A 20312-nucleotide genomic window follows, 5' to 3' on the forward strand; every position below is an offset into this window, starting at 1 on the left:
ATACTGTTAACAATAACAATTAAATTAAAATACAAGTTACAACATTCAGTTTTAAAACCAAGTGCAAGGCCTACATACCTATCTTTCATATTAATAATAAACATCTTACGTTACCAGAAAATTATTAACACAATTAAATAATATACATTGTGCGTATCTGCTCAACTGCAAGATATAAAACTAAAATCTAAAGGAAAGAAAGCACTATCTGGTAAACACCTTTTCAATTGTTTACAATATACCATAATAATTCACAGAAACTATCGCATACCGCTCAAAGTGGCGCGTATGACATTTTTCTTTCACTTAACTTTATAATACAAAATCCCAATTATTATTTTATTTTATATTAATACTATTTTGTGATAATACAATAGTGAATAAAATTTTCAACATTCATTTTTCCTATATTTTATCATTTTAATCAGATTAAGAACGGCTCATATATAAAGGTAAACAAAGGTAAATTTTACAAACATATAAATGTAAATATCATATGCAAAAGTATATATTATATTAATGACCATTTAAACTGCAGTTTTGGAGTTATATTGGGCCCCTCAGTGACTCAGCGGTATGTCTGCGGACTAAGAACGCTAAAAACCGGGTTTCGATACCCGTCGTGGGCAGAGCATAGATAGCCCATTATGTAGCTTTGTGCTTAATTCAAACAACAACCAGTTCTGTTGTAAAGTGTAGAAAATTTAATATATCCAAGAATTAAGAGAAACTTGTCACATCAAGGTATGTAAGCATACTTGGTTTTAATTTTTTTGAATTATAATGGAATTTATTGAGATTTATATCTTGTTCTGTATATGTGCAAGTTTTACATGACACATGGTTGGGAAAGCGTTAACTTCATCTTCTTCTAGCTGTTTTTGTTTCTTCGTCATTCTCTAGGAAATAATACACGTTCTCCCCTTGGCTAGAAATTGCTGTAATTCTGCTTGTTGTTGAAGTATTTTGACGAGAATTTCAAATGCTATAAGAAGCAAAAATATAATCTTATAAAATTTCATGTATGGCATACATTCGTGTAATATGAAGAAAAAATGTTCACATTAGTGAACGCAGAAGAGAAGTTACATAACCACACTTGACTAAGAGTAGAAGTATTTTTGAAACAAAGTAGTTGTCTTATTATAGCTAGTAAAGTCATTATCTTTTGCCATTTCTGAACACGTGAACAGAGGATCACTTGCCCACAACATTGCTTACTGTGTTATATTATTGCATATCATATTATAGTATATTATTAATTATTAGTGTTTATTGTATTGTTTATAATACATTATTTATTGTTTAATATTATGCTGTGAGAGTACCACTAGATATTTCATTTGTGGATCTGTGTCTTGTCTCATTCTTTTCATAATCCAATAACTGAAAATAAAATAAAAATGCATCTGAAAAACCTAGACCCAAGAAAGAACATCCTGTTATTAGTCGGCTTAACTTTCTACACTGTTGATTAATCCAAGATGTGTCACACATACATTATATTTATTTATACATAGAATCAATGAATGTTTTTCATTGAGTTTTACAACCAACCGCAATAACGTAAAATTTTAGCAAAAGAATCATCGCTCTTAATTATCGGAATTTGGCATAAAAATAACTCATTAATTTGAGACAAAAATTTCTGTTGTTGAGCACAAAGCATTGTAATAAGCTGCTTTATTCAGTGGGTGCTGAAACCTGATTTTTAGTGTTATCAGCCCTCAGACTCACCGCTGAGCAAATGGAAGCATTCTGAAAGGAATCCTAATCAGAAATTATAGTAGCTGAATCTTTTCCAAACGTACTTAAAGGAGAAGTAAAACATTAATTTGTGTCTGATTTTTACAAAAGGAGATAGAACAAAAGGAACATGAGAGAAGGTATTCCAAAATATTACTAACAAATAATTAGCTATGTTTCAGAAAAATGTTATTTTAACCATAGTTGTTTTGTATATATTTTTTAAAAATATATTACTAATTCGATCTTTTCCAATTAATACACAAATACAGACTGCCAATATATCTGTATGAATATCTCAATAATTATTTTAGAATCCAGGATTCTCCACTTTTTGTGAGGTAAATATAAAATTCACAAAAAGAACTGAAAATTATATAAATCCAGATATGGTTACACTAGCCAATCTGTCTTTTCCTATTTCAAGCCAAGTATATAATGCCAGGCCTTTGACATCAGTACTTTTCTATTTTTGCAGTACAATGTATATGTTATTAATGGCACCACATTGACCTCAGAAACAAACGGACTGAATTAATTAATATGGTGGAGGAATTCACGGTATCCTAAGTGAAAAAGTAGTGTTGCATCGTTTACTTCAGATAATATGACGAACAAAGATTAATGACATGGGCGAGTGACATCACATAAAAATCCAATGCTGAATAAGTCATGAATTATTTCAAGTAACGTTTATAAAAACAAAACAAAAAAACCCTAATTCATAACGAGTGTCTGAATCACCCATTGAGGTGGAAACGCCCTAAAGAAGGGTGTTCAGATACATGGCCAAAGTAAAAAGAATGTATAGAGATTGGCATGCCAACTTCATATTTGTAGGAAGGATTAATACAGATTTACGACATTTCAGTATTTAAATCGGATGTCATTCTTATATGCAGAACGCTTAAAAGAAAATTTAGAAAAAAATATCCGAGTAAAGATACGATTCAAAGGAGTTTTGATTAGGTGAGTACCATGACAATTCAGTGATTAAAACAGTAAGGCATAATAACAGTGTATTTATGTCAGTGTTTGGAGAAACATGATGACCAGTCTTCCAACTGTAGAAATCTTTATTGCTTGTTTGGAATTAAGCACAAAGCTATACAATGGGTTATCTATGCTCTTGCCCATCACGGGTATCGAAACCTGATTTCTAATGATGTGAGTCCGCAGACATGCCACTGTGGGGTCCTGTAGAAAGCACTTTACTATTTTGTTATTGTAACTCTCTATATGCTCTTTTTGTCTTTATTAGTATTTTGTTATAATATCCAAATTTATGGAGTATAACACTAAAAGTAAAATAGCTTTTAAATTTTGATTTCACTGCAACATTTTTAAAATGTTCTTCTGTCTTTCAGTGATTGATTTAAGTGTAAATAATATCAAAACAAAATGGCGTTAAATTAAAAACACATAGTGGTCGTTAACATTGTTATACTTTCTCTCCTACACTTCTACCATAATAAGAGAAGAATAAAAACTCTGTGATCTTAGTTTTAATTCCACTGTTTATTTTGTAAATTGATATATCGAGTTTATGTAGCCTTCATGTGAAAGAATCTTTCAAAAATATTCTAACTTTTCACAAAAAGATGTCATGTATGAAACTATTGGGTATATTTAGCCTGGGTAACATGGACTCTTTATTTTCAGATATAAAGATAAGTTTCAGGGAAGTATAGTAACCATTAAAGATATATAAGTGAGTTTGTAAAAAAAAAAAAAAAGAACGATGTAAGACGATGTATAAGCAGATACTTTGTGTATCTCAAGACGGCTGGTATAGGTATTAAAACTTTTATTAAAATAAATTAGAGAACAACATTTCGACCTTCTTAGGTCATCTTCAGGTTAACAAAGTAGGTTTAACGTCATCACGAACAGAAACTTTATTTATTGTTATATAAAACAAGACAAATACAAGGCTCGTTACAAGATTAAATGAGTGTCCAGTACACTGTACAATTCTACTATAGATGGTGAAACGCAAAGTCAAACGCAGCTCGATACAAGACAAACAAGTGCCCAATATGCTGGGCAGTACTTATTTAATTGGTGGAATATCTAAATCAGATACATGAAATACAAAATAAAACAAGTGAACAATATGTTGGTCAGTACTATTCTAACTAATAAGAGCTCTAGGTCACCCAAAGGAGAATTTGAATTATACTCAGAGGACTAACCACTATATACATATATATCAATACCGTTAATTCTCTCAACTTTTCCATGATTATTATCACTAGAAAACGTATTAGTAAAATACTATGAAAATTTTCATTCATGCCTCCCGTGGAAAGGTTAAGTAACACCAATGAGAAATGACCTATGGCATGTGTATGGTTGAAGTATTTCATAGTCGTGATTGGTAAAACATAATACCTTCGCCCAATGCATGCAAATATGAAGATCTCTAAGGACTTAAAAGTGCCCTTTTTAAAGTAAGAAAATAGCAATGAATACAATGTATTTTTCAAAAGCAATATGTAGGTTAAACAGCCAAGACAAAATATCAAAGTTCATACAAAACCATACCATGTTCAGAACTGCTGACCAGTAAAAGGACAACCAATCAACAATATCCGTCATCTATGTCACTGCCTTTCTCAAATAGCAAGATTGTTTGTCACAATGATAATGCTTCTGGCCTGATTTGTAAAGAGAAAATAATAATATTGTTGAATAGGTATATATTGTTTATTATTTAGTTTATTTAATGACATAATATTTAATATATACTTAGTTTTCTTAAGAAATGTGTTAAAAATTAATTTTAAAGGTGATAGTTATGACAAATTTTGTTATGTAACTCAGTAAGAGTCGTACGTTCTGTGTGTAGTACAAATCTTGTGGTATTGGTGGTGTTCCTTTGTTACATTATACATCTCCTAGTTTGTATAAAGTCCTGGGTCCTAGTTGGAAAATGTATAAATATATGCGACCAAGTAAATACAAGCAAAGTAAAGGAAGTAAAAAGAATATTAAGTTAGTGAAAGGTCTCCCGCTAGTAGAGCGGTATGTCTCCGGATTTACAACGCTAAAATCAGGGGTTCAATTCCCCTCGGTGGGCTGAGCAGATAGCTCTTTGTGGCTTTGCTATACGAAAAACACACAAACACACACAGTTAGTGAAAGTAAAGTTAGACTGCGTGATTGTTCGTTTAGCCAAAACGGTTTGATTCATTGATTGTTTGGAATTAAACACAAAGCTACACAGTGTGTGCTCTGCTCTCCACAGGTATCGAAACTCGGTTTCTAGTGATGTGAAGTCACAGACATGCTGTGCCACTGAGGGGCTGGCCGTAGCGAACGATACTTTAAAGTTATTTTCACAGTTTAAGTATAATAATTTGTCTTGTGAAAGTGTGTTCTAAAGCAATTGAACCCGTTTTTGCGGACTTTGATGAAAAGGATACAACTGTGGTAACACACGGGGTAATGTAAGTAAATTTATCGCAGATAAAACGGGGTATAGAAAAATAATATGTCTTGTTAATTGGATTCCAAGCTAATTTAATCGGTCTGTATGGACTCTTTACAAGAAATATAATTATTTAGAGTTTTAGATATAACTGTGATATCCTGTATTGTAAAGAAGTTTTGTACATACGTTTGACTTGTTTTGAATATATTATTTCAGAAAATGTGGATTATGTTATGGCCATATATTGTTCGAATTTATTGCCAACAGGTCACAGACATCTACCGTAAAATAATACTAGCCCACTCATATTTAAAACCCTGACATTTTACGAGCCAGCCATGATTATACGGAGGTAAATTGCAGTAGAAGAAAAGGTGAATGACAGCGGAAATTAGTAGTCGCATATATGCACCACAGTATTGGCGGCGAAAATAGTGGAGTTACAATCATAAGAGGGCTGTTCAAAAAATACGCGGACTGTTTGAATTGCGCGGCTCCAGATGATTCCAGGGGAATCCGCTTGGTGTCGCTAGGTTCGCATAGATCAGCTGATTACGATGCCATTTCCCGATTGCAGATATCTTCATTTGTGTATTAGCTACGCGGTTTTAAGTGAAGTGCGATTTTTTCTTTCGGCGGATTTCAGAATGAATCACCTGAAGGAGCAACGACTTGCTGTGAAATTTTGTGTTAAACTTGGAAAATCTGCGACTGAAACTTTTGCTATGCTTAACACGGCTTACGGTGATGTTGCTATGAAGCGTACAGCATGTTTCAAGTAGCATGAACGTTTTAAGGATGGTCGACAGTCCATTGAAGATGATGAGCGTCCTGGACGTCCTTTCACGTCAACTGACGGCCGACACGTCGACAAAATCAACACCCTGGTGCGGGCAAATCGACGTCTGACTGTCATGGAGCTTGCTGAAGAGTGTGGGATATCAGTTGGATCTTGTTACGAGATTTTGACCGAAAAATTGAAGATACACCGCGTTGCTGCGAAATTCAGCCCTCAGAACTCGTGAGTTTTTGGCCAAACACTCGATCACTGTTCTTCCCCACCCCCCTACTCACCTGACCTTGCTCCTTGCGATTTTTTCTTGTTCCCCAAACTCAAAAGACCCTTGAAAGGAAGAAGATTTGAGACGATTCCCGAGATTAAGGCAAATGCGACGAAGGAGCTGGAGGACATTACAAAAGAAGCGTACCAGGACTGTTTCAACAAGTGGAAACACCGTTGGAATAAGTATGTGCGTTGGGGAGGAGAGTACTTTGAAGGGGTCCCAAACCTATAACTTCTAAATAAAGTACATTTTGTTTTATGACGTCAGTCCGCGTATTTTTTGAACAGACCTCGTACTATATAATCATCTCAACAATAAGTGTATTAAAAGAGGTGAACATTTTGGATTAAAAGATAATGAACTACTAAAGTTTGTTAAACAACAACAAGAACTAAATAGAGAAGGGTAGCAACAAAAGACGGAAGAGGAGAAACAGAGAAGAGGGGAAGAAATAATAAAAGAAAAACGAGAGAAAGGAAAGACTGGAAACAGAGAGAAGAAGAAGAAAAAGAGAGAGAGAAAAAAACGAGGGAAAGAAGAGACTGAAATATAGAGATAAATAATAAAAACTCAGATTGTGAAAGAAGAAGAATTAGAAACCGGATAAACTAGAACTAGAGAGCATAATAGCACAAACTGAGATTACCAATCTTATTTAACATAAATAAAAAGGATCTAAGAATGACAATGAAGTCAGGGCCAGCCAACCCAGGCTTCCCAAATCTGATTAACAGAAAGATGACATGAATGCCTTCCTGGAGAAATATGAAAGATTTCCTCAAAGCCAGAACTGGGACGAAGGCTATTAGACAGTCTGTCTTATCCCATTTCTCACAGTCGAATAATATCTAGTTAAAGTTGAAACCAGTTGTGGCTGACCAAAAGCAGGGGCCTTCCAAATGTGACAACAGGTTAACAAACAAGTGAGAGAAATTGTACCACATTTGTTATAAAATAGGGCACATTGCAAGGAAGTGCAAGCCCACTACCAGCAATCCACAGAATAAATCTAAACATAGGCCAGGTGGAGATATTTATCGATATAGTGTTGGTAAAAATAAAACCAAAAAAAGGACTGTCACCGTGAATGTTTCCGCTACAAGAAACAGAATCAGGTAAGCACATTAGATTCACCACAAGAGGGAAGAAGGAATAATCAGTGTATGATTAATGGTCAGCTGAAGTTAGCAAATGGATCAATAGTGACAGCAGCAATCGAAGCACGTGACAAACATAGAGAGGTGACAACAAATCTAAACATGCCAGTAAACCAAGACTATGTTGAGGGCAAGAAAGTAAATGTCCTACGAGATGCTGAGTGCAATAGGGTAGCAGTAAGAATTAATCTAGTACCTGATGATCAGATGACAGACAAAGTACATCTGTACGTTTTAACCGATAGAACAGGAAAAAGTTTCCCTATAGCAAGAATAAAGGTTAATACTCTATTTTGTGTTAGATGCCTTGAGCCCCATGTGTGTGGAAACACCTATTTATGACTCGGTGATTGGAAATATACCAGACAGTAAAGTTTGGAGTAGCCAGACAGAAAGAAGGGTGAATTTTTGTCATCTATGCGGTTTTAATTATATTTGGCCCAATAAGAGAAGAGCAAGCCCCTGGAGGTCTTGAATGGTGAAATCCAAAATGTAGGTCAGCTGGAACTGAAAGAAGCACAAAAGAAAGGCCCCTAATTTCAAAAACTTTGAGACAGCACCAGAAAGAAGGTCAAACACATGAAAAAGGAGAAAAGGGCTTATATAATAGAGAACCAGAAGAGAGTACTTTACCAGTTCTATTGAGAAGTTAAACAACAGAATAATAGCCTCATGAATTTGTGAGAAGACATCTAAGAATAAAGAAAATGGCAAACAGAATAACCAGCAATTTCTATTGGCTATGGGTCACTGGAAACGTGACATGGTTCTGCAGGTAATGTGGCATCTGCCAAAGGACAATACTTAGAAGGAAGATAGCCAAGAAGCCACTGGGTGGGATGCTTCACATAAAATAACCATTCAGTAAAGTAGTTGTAGACTTTATTGCACCATTAGCACCTTATTCTGACAAGGGCGACCAATATGTGCTGCAATTATTTACTGTGTGGCACGCTATCAAGAATTCATAGCATTGCAGAAGATAGGGACAAAGAGAGTGACAAAATCCTCATTGGAAATGTTCTGGAGAGTGGTCTTTCCAAAAGAAGTGCCATAAGTAACAGAGGGACCCAGTTTACTTTATAACCAATCAAAAATATTTGCAAACTCATCACTACTAGGCAGCTCCTTTCACTCTAGAGGTAATTGCTTTTGTGACAGAGTTAATATAGTCTTAAAGAATATGCTGAAGAAGATGTACCAAGAGAGACCAATTAATTGGGAGACGTACCAGCAGACAGTATTATTTGCTTATTGAGAAGTCCCGTAAAACGTACAGAAGTTTCATCCTTTGAGATACTGTACGGAAGAACTGTACAATCTCTGGTGCAAATATTGAAAGAGCTATGGAGAGGAAAAGAAGAGTCAGAAGTAAGGAACATTTCTCAGTATTAGGCCTCAGAAACCTACCAGAAGATACCTGTGAACTCTACCAAGAGAGCATGTATGCAGTTTAAGGCATTCAGAAGCACCTCCATGACAAAAAGGCCAAGAATCGATGTTTTAAGGTTGAACAAAAGGTATTAGTTCTGCTGTTAATAAACAACAACAAACTCATCCTGTAGTCCACAACAGACCTTTTGAAATACAAGAAGCCCTCAACAGAATGTACTATAAAGTGAAAAAAATGGGAAGACCAATATCTACCATGCTAGTCTGTCGAAGAGGTACTCTGTGAGGGAAGAAGACGTAACCAACGAAACTTTTGAGACACAGACAATGGCGTATTTATGTAGGGGCTAGAGAAGGTTCAGCCCCAGGGCCCGTGGTCTTAATGGAAGCCCATTGACAATTTTATTCTGTGTAAAATTACATGGGATGTAGGGCTTACAAAAATTATTAGTCCCTTGGCCCACACAACATTAAGTCCGCCACTGGATACAGATGGTCATGGCAGGTGTGGCTGTCATAGATGCAGAACGAGAAGTTAGTGACTTTATCAAAGAAAATTAAGGCCTATTAGACTTAAGATCACTAGGTAAAGATGAAACATATAAAGATATCAACATCAGTGAGGAATTGACTGCTAAGCAGAAGAAATAACTATGAGATCTACTGTGCCAGTATACAGTCTTCACAGATAGACTTGGGATATGCGAGTATAAGCCAACAAAGGAACTATACATGTTGGTGCATACCGTATGACGAAACTTAGTGTATGAACTAAGAACAATCTTTATTTATATATAGAGAGAATAAAAAATATTGTAAATATTTTTCTTAAAGAGGGCTTATTGTTGGATATACAAGACAGCTTAGCTCAATAGCTATTATTTAGTTTATTCAATGATTTACTTTTTAATCTATATTTAGTTTTTGTAACAAGAGTGTTAACAGTTAGTTATTTCAAAGATGACAAATTTCGTTGTGTAACTCGGTAAGTGTCGTACTTTGTGTGTATAGTTCAATTGTCATGATACTGTTTACATTATATTGTTACATCGTAACATCTCCTAGTTTGTAGCAAGGTCTGGGCCTCATATGGAAAATGTATGTATAAATATTGGCGACCAGGTAAGTGTAAGTCAAGAGAAAGAAGTGAGAAAAAGTCAAGATATTGAAAGCGAATTTATCACCAACAAGTCACAGACACTTACCATAGAAGAATTTCCTGAGAATTATAATGACTTCCCTTGATATGAATATGAAATGAGAATAAAAGGAAAACGGTACTAAATATTCACAAAATACTAGTGAACGTATAAATAATGAAATTCGTTTCGTTTTTGAATAAATATAATATACGAAATGATACATTCAACGGAATATTCTGATTTTTAAAATTGGTAATTTTCTGTGAGGTGATTTTTAACACAAGTGTCCACCAGGCAATAGGTGTGAAACTATACATATGTTTAGAGGTTAAAACTTACAAGATGTTGAAATTACTAAAATCGCTATTGGCCAATACTGTTAAAACGCAAAAATGTTTCTCAGAGTTAAATACTTTTTTTCGTCATGAAATCCAAATAAATTAAGACTTTTAAAGTCTATTTTAATCACATTTTCCTATCACTTGTATTAGTGTATTAGGTAAAATCAGTTTTCTAGTTTACATTATTAGGTCTAATGATGCATGACACATTAAACGCAGCAACGGTAGTTACTTCTACTTAAGCAACGATTTGATAACTTTCAACGTAAATCCGAAAGTAAGTGTACAAACTGTTGGGAAAGTTTATTTCGAAATTTAGTTAGATAATTACTTAACTAAGTCACTTGAAAATTCTGTCAATCTTGCTTTTATATTATTTTTATTTTATTTTAATTTACATCAGAGAAGTTACAAGATCATTATACACAACATTTTCTTTTGCAATCATCGAAAAATAATTCAGTTAGCTATGTTTATAAAATAACTTTGTTGCGCTTTTCATAAACATGTTTGTTAACAAAGTATTCTTTTTGCTTTATACCTTTTTTTATGAGGATCGCAAATGCATATTTTAATTGACATTTTTGGTGAGTGTGATAAAACATTATTGCTTTCAAGAGAAAACGTTTACCCTTCATTTCATTGAATGACCAACAAGACAAGAAAATATTCATCAAATGAACGTTAGTAACTCTCAAAAAACTTCAACTGTGCCCTCCTATTCGATGTCTTTAATATAATTATAATATATATTTAACCATATAGGGACTCTAGAAGCACGGACCACACGTCTCAACGGACTACCAGTGTCATGTTTGGTTGCTTCAGAACAAAACCACACTGAGTTATTTACTGTGTCCACCAAGGGAAATCGAACCTAGGATTTTAGCCTTTTAAGTTCGTAAGCTTTCCGCTGTCTTACCAGGGGGAGAGGTACGTGCCGAGTGGTATGCAAACATGGCCTGCTCTACTTCTTGCACTAAATACTATTAATTAAGCACTACGCAACACAATGAGCTCTCTTTGCTCTGCCCACCGCTGGTATCAAATCCCAGTTTTTAACGTTATATGTTCTCGGACTTGTCACTAAAATGTCGATGACAAGTTGATATATACACACGCTTTTGAGTTGACCATGTTGCTATATGTCTTATCACATGGACTATGTTATGACTACTCCTTTTGCTTGAGTTCTTATTGCGTGGACTATGATATGATTTCCCCGTTGTTCTACATCTTACCTTGTAGACTGTATGTTATAATTATTTGTTGCTCCAAGTATAATGTATCTTATGATACTCTGTTGCTTAGGCACCATGGGAACTATTTTCAGTAGTTTATGCAACACTATTAATAAAATAATGTAAGATGAAGAAAAACTGATCTTGAACATGATTATTGGTAAAGCCCTAGAACATAACCCATGTTATCTTTCTTAACATCAATTAAACAGTAGGCATAAGATAAGTTTAGTGATTTATTTAATACATTTTAAGTCTCGGAAACATTAACAAATGAAATTAGAGAAAACCTAAACTTTACCTTTCGCGTTCTTCGTATCCTGGCTGAGATCCATCGAAGAAAAAATAGTGAAGTGCTTTTAATAAATTATATTAATGGATTTTGAAGCAAAATAACAATGCGCGCACTGATATTTTGAAAATTAACGTTGCTGTAATTTGTACGAATTTCCTACGTGCACTTAATATCTGGTATCTGCTAAAAGTGGGATAACGTACACGTGCGTTTGTTTTAGTTATGTAGTAAACAGATATGACGCCACCGCCATAAATTAAAAATTTTGTCTTGATTAGGCCATCGTTATGTTGGTGACTCATTCATTTGCCTAAGAGCTATAGTTTAATAGATTTTTTTAAACACTCCAAAACACTAGGTATATACATACATGTATATATAACCAAAGCATTTTTGTACACGTACAATATTGTTAGCAGAACCTATCTTATGAAACGTCTCGTTTGACAAACAATAAATACGTATGACGTCTTACGGTCCCCTTTTTCGTACCCACCCTACTTGTTTACTTACACGATCATTAACAGAGTACATTACATTTACCTTGAGAAATTCACCGAAAGGAAAATTATTAGAAGTTTTGAAAGAAAAAAACAACAACACGTTCTCCTTGAATTCTCTACTTCCCTTTGTTGCACACAACAGATTTGCAAAAACACTTAATAGAAAAGTGTTAGTTAATGAATAATTGAGTAAAAAGTAACAAAAACAAGTGTGTGTGTGTGTGGGAGGTATTTTGGTACTTGCAAGAATGATCAATGATTATTAGTTTAACTTTCAGTGTTTTACTGTTACTGTAGCTGTGATTGTAAATATCTGATGAAAGATATACGTGTAAAGTTTTTGAAACAGCTTCTACTGTGGCTATTATATTTATGTGGATACAATGTTTTGTCTCTAACCCTCAGGCCTAATCACACACATTTACAGAACGAAATATTTATATGTCACTTGAGAAACGAGAAATAGAGTATATAATAAGGACGACTTATGTCTTTGTTCTTATAATTTTCCTTTCATCAAACTATTTCAAGAATTTTATTTCTGTTTAAAGTAATTAAATGGATACTTCTTAAAAAGGAAGTCCTGAAAGATAGATATATACGTGTGTATGTAATACGACGTACGCTTGTTGAGCTGTCTGTTGTGAAGTACACCCCAACTCGTCTATACTACGTAAGCTAATTACAAAGTTCCTCTTATTGATTAAAGGCATTCGAACTTGTGTTGCAAACATTAGTCATATATCAGCCTTTGACTTGTGAAGTAAGTGTCAGATTATCTAATCACGTTAAGCTTATTTCTGAGTCTTGTTATGTACGTTTCGCTTACTATGTTAGGCATATATCAGATTTCTATTTGTGAAGCAAGTCTAAATTTTTCTTACTATACTATGCTTATTTCAGACTTTCACTTGTGAAATGCATTTCAATTTGTTTTCTGAGTTAGGTTTATTTCGTACTTACAGCTGGGAACACGTACATTCCCAACTTATCTTACTGCGTTAATCTTATTTCAGAGTTCCTAAAAGTTAGACTTCGGAAAGCAGGAAGTGTAATCGAAAAGCATGTGTGAACACAATGGATGTACAAATGACGATTCCTTTTACTAGAACTATTTACATTTTCCAAACACTTAAATAATAAGCATAATATCAGTTTGTTGAATCCTTGTGCAAAACTACTCGAGAGTTATCTGCGCTGTCCTCAGTTTTGATTTGTTTGCTTGTTTTTGAATTTCGTGCAAAGTTACACAAGGGCTCTCTGTGCTAGCCGTCCCTAATTTGACAGTGTAAGAAGGCAGTTAGTCACCACCACCCGCCGCCAACTGTTGGGGTACTATTTTACCAACGAATAGTGGGATTGACCGATTTATTATAACGCCATAACGGCTGAAAGGGCGAGCATGTTTGATGTGACGGGGAATCGAACCCGTGACCCTCAGTTTTGAAGTAATAGGCTAGATGGAATAAGTCGAACCCACCAACATTTAACTCTTTATCGACGAAAGGCGGTACAGACCATCACAGTATAACACTTTTACAGCTGAAAGTGCAAACATGTACGATGTCGGGATTCGATCCCGCTCACCCCAGATTAACATACTGGCGTCTTATCCAATAGATTGTGACAGGACCTCTTTCTTTTCTTTCTAATACATAGAGTTCAGATGTCAATTTTATTTTAAAAATACTTAAATACGTCTCCGAGAGTGCGCTAGTATTCTTTATGCAGAAATGCAATGAAAAAAAAAGAAGAAAAAGACCGCCACTCTTGCAGTAATACATAAGCTCAGATGAACTTTCTACTCCAACAGCCCCTATAAAACTGATATGAAAATCCGTTTCATGAGTTATACCCAGTTCCTAATTACCTGTTTTTTCTACAGCCAATGACCGTAAGTCACTAAATAACGTGAAATACTATGAAAATACATTAAGAATTAGGTAACGGAAACATCCCTACCGCCATACTTTTCCTTTACCTCTTTCTACAAAGTCACCCTGATTATCACATAGTATATTCCACGTTTTAAATACACGTATGTACATATTAAAGTACTTAAAGCTTATACAAAAGTTTGATGAGGTAAGAATGAATACTTTAATAATATGTTGTGTTATAAATAAATTGTGTGAAAGTTAGAATTATTCGTGTTACTTATCATAGCTTCTACTACCCCAACTTTTCTTATATAACAAATAATCATTCATTTAAATCATCTGTTTGCTTACTACAATATATGCAATTATATTTATGGCAAATTTACTAAGCCAGCTAATTAGCAGTACACTGCCATTAATATTTAAATTTTAAGAGACACATATAATTTAGAAAAATGTATTACTGATGAATTTAGTATCGTAAAATCTGGTGACGATAGTCATTACAGCTGTTTTAAAAGATGATTTTGTTACCAATATTTATTTATGTTTTCATTTCACCGCTTAGTTCTTTTTTTCAACGATCTATTTGTGAGATTCTCCATCTGTGTTATTTTTATTAAGAAAACATTACGCCCTCACAACTTATTTCGTTTAACGATTCCTGGGGAATCCCTTATTCTACAAAAACCAAATTATATGTTAAAACATTACGTATTTTTGATCCATTGCGCAATAATTTTTAAGGAATAAAAGAAGAAAAAATCAACACAGCGGATTATTTACAGAACCGTTAGACCAAAATCAATACTTATATTTCCCTGGTGGATGAAAAACCATTTATATACAAAATGGAAATTGGGACAAAAATAAATATACAAGTGGGAGGAAGAGGTCAAATGTACCTGACCCTCCTGGGTATTTAACAACATCAATACCCAAATACCGACACAGTGAAATATACAAGTTCCGAGTTTCGAAATTAAATGACAGTGCAAGAAAACTTGCTTTAACGTTTATCTATTTCGACGAGATCTCGTAAAATAACGTAAAGACAATTACAACTTGATTATATTTCTATATGACTAAGAAAAATATCTTCCAACCACAAACGCTCTCACTGTTGATGTTTCGTAACTGAAAGACGTGTAAGAAATGTACAAATTTGCAATTTAATGATGAAGAAAATGATTAAGGTAAAATAATTATATTACTTCAAAATACGTTAAGTATATTTCTTGAGCATTTTCAAATCTAAAAATGAATTTTTATGATGTAGTAGTTTTAATTATTATCTGAATACCCACGTTATTATCCTGGTAGTAATTATCTAAGGACATTGATAATAATGCATTTTTGGTATGCGTGTGTTTTCTTAGAGCAAAACCACATCAAGCTATCTGCTGTGTTCACCGAGGGGGATCGAACTCCTGATTTTAGCATTGTAAATCCGTAGACTAACCGTTGTCCCAGTGGCCAGCTATGTTGAGTATGTAGCGTGTTAAATATTAACTTCATGCTTTGTTCTTAACAAGTTCCATTTATTAAAATACATGAAGACAAAAAACTTGCTTGTTTATAACATGAACAACTGATCGATGATTTGCAAATTCCAAGACACAGCTACATCAGAATAAAGTGTAAACTAGGCACACCAAAATTTACATTCCTTAAAATAATTTTTAGAGATGAAATCACATTCTCTACAACATGCATAAAATAAATACGAAGTTCATACTAAATGAAATAATAATCACAATAAACAGTACAGTGAACCCCTGTTACACATTTCATTGCTCTGCATTGTTTTATTGATGTTAAAGCGATACTGTACTACTTTACCAAGCGAAGTAGTACTTCTCAGTTACTGTACAGTACAATACTACCACACCCTTTTAAAAATTACTCGAGAGCGAAACAAAATTTTATAGGAACGCATTACGACGTGAAACGATATTACCCTGTATTTTAAACTTTTAAATTTTTTTTAGTTAATAACAAATAGTTCTTTAGGTTTACTAGACAAAGCGTATGATTACTAAATTTAAGGCAAGTAAAAAACACTGCGATCGTATTTGAAATTTATCAGGTAAAACAAAACAGATATTCATTCATTTCCACAAATGCTCAACAATCCCCCGATAATGAGTTATCTGAATGAGATAATAGCAAGAACTTACAATGACAGAAATAAGTTTATTGAGGTTTAGGGACAAAATATCATGTTACAAAATAGATTCTGTAAGATGACTTCGGTTTGACAAAAATACAACAGCAGATTTTATGCATTTTATTTAATGGGTCAAGAATTAGACTTTCAAAGTTTCCACAATGCATTTTAAAGAGAGAGGTAGACAAGAATAGTAAAGTATTTAAATGGTTATAAAGAAATATACTTTTCAACATTGAGCTATTTAGTTAAAAAGATTCTCACTGTTAAAGTGTGAGAAGAACAAAATTTTATAGTTATCAGGAAAAAATGTCGAAATAATAATTTATTATTTTTGTAACATTTATTAATTTTTCTGTTTGGAATTTCGCGCGAAGCTACACGAGGGCTATCTGCGTTAGCCGTCCCTAATTTAGCTAATCATCACCACTCTTGAGCTACTACTTTATTCTTTGACCGTAACATTATAACGCCCCCACAGATGAAAGGGCGAACATATTTGGTGTGATGGGGATTCGAACCCGCGACTCTCGGATTACGAGTCAAGGCGGGCCGTTACTCTATTTAATTCACTGAAACCCTAACTAGTCAAATTTATGATATGTAAATAATTTCTTTTATCATCATATTTAGTAAAAGGCTTCTAAATTTTTATATAAATATTAAATTATTTCTGAGAACAAATCATTCCTATCAAATAGGCTAAAAGTGCCCTATTTACTTTAAGAATAACAAAATTTTAACGTTATGAGTAAAAACTTTTATAAAATTCGGTACTATAACAACTGAAACATTTGTTAGTAACGGTTTTCTATCAAAATGCTTTAATAACTTTTGAAGAATAACTTCTAGAGTTTAAAATATTTATTTAAAAAACAACATACAAACAAAAACAATGATGTATATTACAACTATGAACTTCAAAATTAATAAATATATATTCTATTCTAATGAATAGATTTTATTTTTAATTTGTCATATTTTACTCTTTGAAAACATTTTCAACAGGATTTTTGGCATTGAAATATATTTAAACTTTAGACCTATATAACATACCTAAAGTACATACTAGAATAAACACAAATTTATTATATTTTGTCTAAGCAAATTTACTCGTAATTTAAGTCAGGAATATGTTATCTACAGTTTGGTAAACAACAATTACAGTACTATCAGACAATGCTGGGTAATAAAAATGGCTTTACCATTAGCTTCTCATTAATCTAAGCCATTGACAAGTGCAAGTAACTACAGAAAATTCCTTTTCTTGGAAATTACGATATCGTTTCATTCCAACCAACATGCAACTTGAAAAACTCAAGCTTCAGAAAGTGGCAATGCAAGCAAGCTTCCAAGCCTTAGAAACACGTGTGTACAAGACAGTTTAATTTATGAAATATTCATCTTGCATAGACAAAGGTTTGAGCCATCACTTTCAGCATATTTTTGTTACTTTCTTAGCTTCAATATAAATACAAGTACAAACACTGCCGCTCTGGTAAGGTCCAACTTAATATAAACTGCTTTTCCTGAATTATCAGGGCACAATTTGCTTGTCACGACTTTTACAAAGATTAAACCTAATGTTTAAAGATTAAATGTCAAAAATTGATGTGTTTTTCCCAATAAACATTTGTGCCATCATATCTCGATTTATTGGAAAAATTCAACTGAAATAGATTATGCTTCACTAAATATTGCAAGTTTTATGTAAAAAGACAATCTGTGTTAAATCAGAAATTGTCACTACATAAAATATACAAATTTTTTTGGTATTTAATTCATTTTCAATACAAATTAATAATACTTCATCTCAAATAATTTTACACATTTACATTAATAAAATACTTAACAATTAGCACTATACCAAACAACTGGTGCATTAGTCAGAGAACACAATAATAATTCTACTGAATATTTAACCTTTACAATGTGTGAAATGCTAAGTAATTTTGGTTTCAAGCAGACTTCTAATACATACATTTTCAAGCAATCATAGTTGTGCAAAAACGTGAAAAAGAGACTAGAATGCACAAGGATTTATAAACTTGTACTTGGAAGCAAAAACCAAATTCAAGGACATACAAGTATATTCACAAATTTTTTTCTATTGGAAAGAAAAAATAATTTCTTGTGCAGAAAATGGCAAACCAACATTTCATTCTAATGAGTGTTCAAAGTTATTTTTTTCTTATATGAGAAAACCTTTTAAACTTTGGATTCAAAATCTCTTACTACCAAAACTAATTTTATCTTCTGTATTTGTTTAATACAGACTGCAAACAGTACAATATTTACAAGAAATAATGTCTTTTCTATATTTTGGCAAATTTGTTTTCATTGGGCTTTCAAATAAATAAATTGTGTGTCCAACAATGCTTAAAGACAGGGAATTATCAATACTTCCAATAATGGTATACATACAAGCATTTTATTGGTAAATTATAATTGTTTTTGCCAGCTTATCTTAAACTGTGATCTATTGTCATCAGCTAACTATAAACAAATTTAGATTATTAACATTTAATTCAACTTTCCATCAGTTATGATTGCTTCTACACACTGTATATATATAATTATTTATTTATTTATTAATAATATTGTTTTGAAAACCCAACATTATTTTAAACAGAAAAGTTTACCTAGCACATAAGTTGGTTAAAAATAATATGTTTACATACATATTACCTCACTACTAGAATTAACTATAAATCCATAAAATACATCAGATATCAAACATACATTTATTGAGTTTGTAGAAATTTATATATCTATATCTTGCCTCAAAACTTACTGGCAAGGCTTACTGACACTAATGTACTCCATTCAGATCAAAATGTGAAAAAGCAAACAGAAGATTTTTTTTTTCAAGAGTTAAGAGAATTCTTCAGAAAACTAATTTACTAAGAATTTTACACACCATATTTTGGTATATTTAGTATATTTCATCAATATAAATCAAGAATAATAACTTGATCACATTGGACGGATTTTGGTATCTACACCTACACAGAAACAAATCACAAAAGTATGACAACAGAAAAATACTGGCCTGTTTTATTAGCAATACTACATCAGTAACAAACATTCTAAAACTAGAATATTAAATAACTCATAACATGTTATCATACAAACACAGATGTAACAGTACAAGTTAAAAAGCTTCTATAAAATAAATTGTGGCACACATTAGTATGCTGAGTTTTACAACATTTTTCATTAAAATATTTTAACGTACAACTTGTAATTATTCTCACATGTAAACAGTTCACTTGTCTCATATCAACACAAATGTTGGTGTAAAACATGAATGAAGAATTTCTCTCTTTCAGAGTATTACACTGTCAACAAAATGAAGAAGTTACAGCATTTATTTCAGTTAAAATAATCTTCATTGTCATTATCCTCACAGCAAGTTAACTGATGACTGGGAGTTAAAATGGAACTAGCAAAATAAAGTTTACAGAAGCTTGTCTCAGTTAAAATCATCTTCACAGAATGTTGACTAATAATTGGGAGTTACTGTTGGAACTGGTGAAATAAAGTTACAGCAGCTTGTCCCAGTTAAAGTCATCTTCAATGTCATCATCCTCACAGAATGTTGACTGATGGCTAGGAGTCAATGTTGGAACTGAATGAGGAACTGCCAGTGGGCTCATCTGATGAACAACAAAAATGATAATAACTCTAAGTTGTGAATGGTGTTTCTTCTAAATTTCACTGGAAACAAACAACTACATGTATCCACTATGTCTACTTCAAAGAATAAAGTTTAGATCATAGCACAGGAATTAAAATATCATCTTAATTTATATATCTTATACATATACATTCCAAATATATCAGTTATTTTATTGTCAATAGCAACTATTACTTTCATTTGACTGGCTTTGAGATGGCATTTGGTATTATTAAACTTCATTCCTAATGGTTATTATCTACTGA

At 32.9% G+C, this 20312-nt stretch overlaps 2 protein-coding genes and 1 long non-coding RNA gene across 25 annotated transcripts in view; 1 reads left to right on the plus strand and 2 right to left on the minus strand.

Annotated features, from left to right (window-relative positions):
- Positions 1-12290, minus strand: part of LOC143230486 (uncharacterized) — a 67708-nt gene extending 55418 nt beyond the window's left edge. For 4 of the 21 annotated variants that reach the window (XM_076464153.1, XM_076464152.1, XM_076464149.1 and 1 more), the window contains exons 1-2: positions 11821-12289; positions 4294-4406 (exon numbers count right to left, since the gene is read on the minus strand). Coding sequence is in view for 1 of the 21 variants with exons in the window: in XM_076464133.1 (XP_076320248.1) it covers positions 11821-11854 (34 nt within the window). In the remaining 20 variants the exon portion in view is untranslated. Of the gene's footprint in view, positions 1-78; positions 423-524; positions 986-4293; positions 4407-10000; positions 10088-11820 lie in introns of those variants that run through there. The other 17 variants (XM_076464151.1, XM_076464148.1, XM_076464140.1 and 14 more) reach the window with 12 other exon arrangements.
- Positions 12291-15112: 2822 nt separating this feature from the next.
- On the plus strand, positions 15113-20026 carry LOC143230493 (uncharacterized). The gene is made up of 2 exons (XR_013016452.1): positions 15113-15393; positions 15577-20026. It is a non-coding gene; the product is annotated as an uncharacterized LOC143230493 (long non-coding RNA).
- The window catches only part of LOC143230490 (uncharacterized), an 87832-nt gene continuing 84738 nt past the window's right edge, over positions 17219-20312 (minus strand). For all 3 annotated transcript variants that reach the window (XM_076464168.1, XM_076464167.1, XM_076464166.1), the window contains one exon: positions 17219-20026. In XM_076464168.1, coding sequence (XP_076320283.1) covers positions 19913-20026 — 114 coding nt within the window. In that variant the 3' untranslated portion in view covers positions 17219-19912. The remainder of the gene's footprint in view (positions 20027-20312) is intronic.

Source organism: Tachypleus tridentatus, chromosome 10 (assembly GCF_004210375.1).
Source record: "Tachypleus tridentatus isolate NWPU-2018 chromosome 10, ASM421037v1, whole genome shotgun sequence".
Classification (NCBI taxonomy): Eukaryota; Metazoa; Arthropoda; class Merostomata; order Xiphosura; family Limulidae; genus Tachypleus; species Tachypleus tridentatus.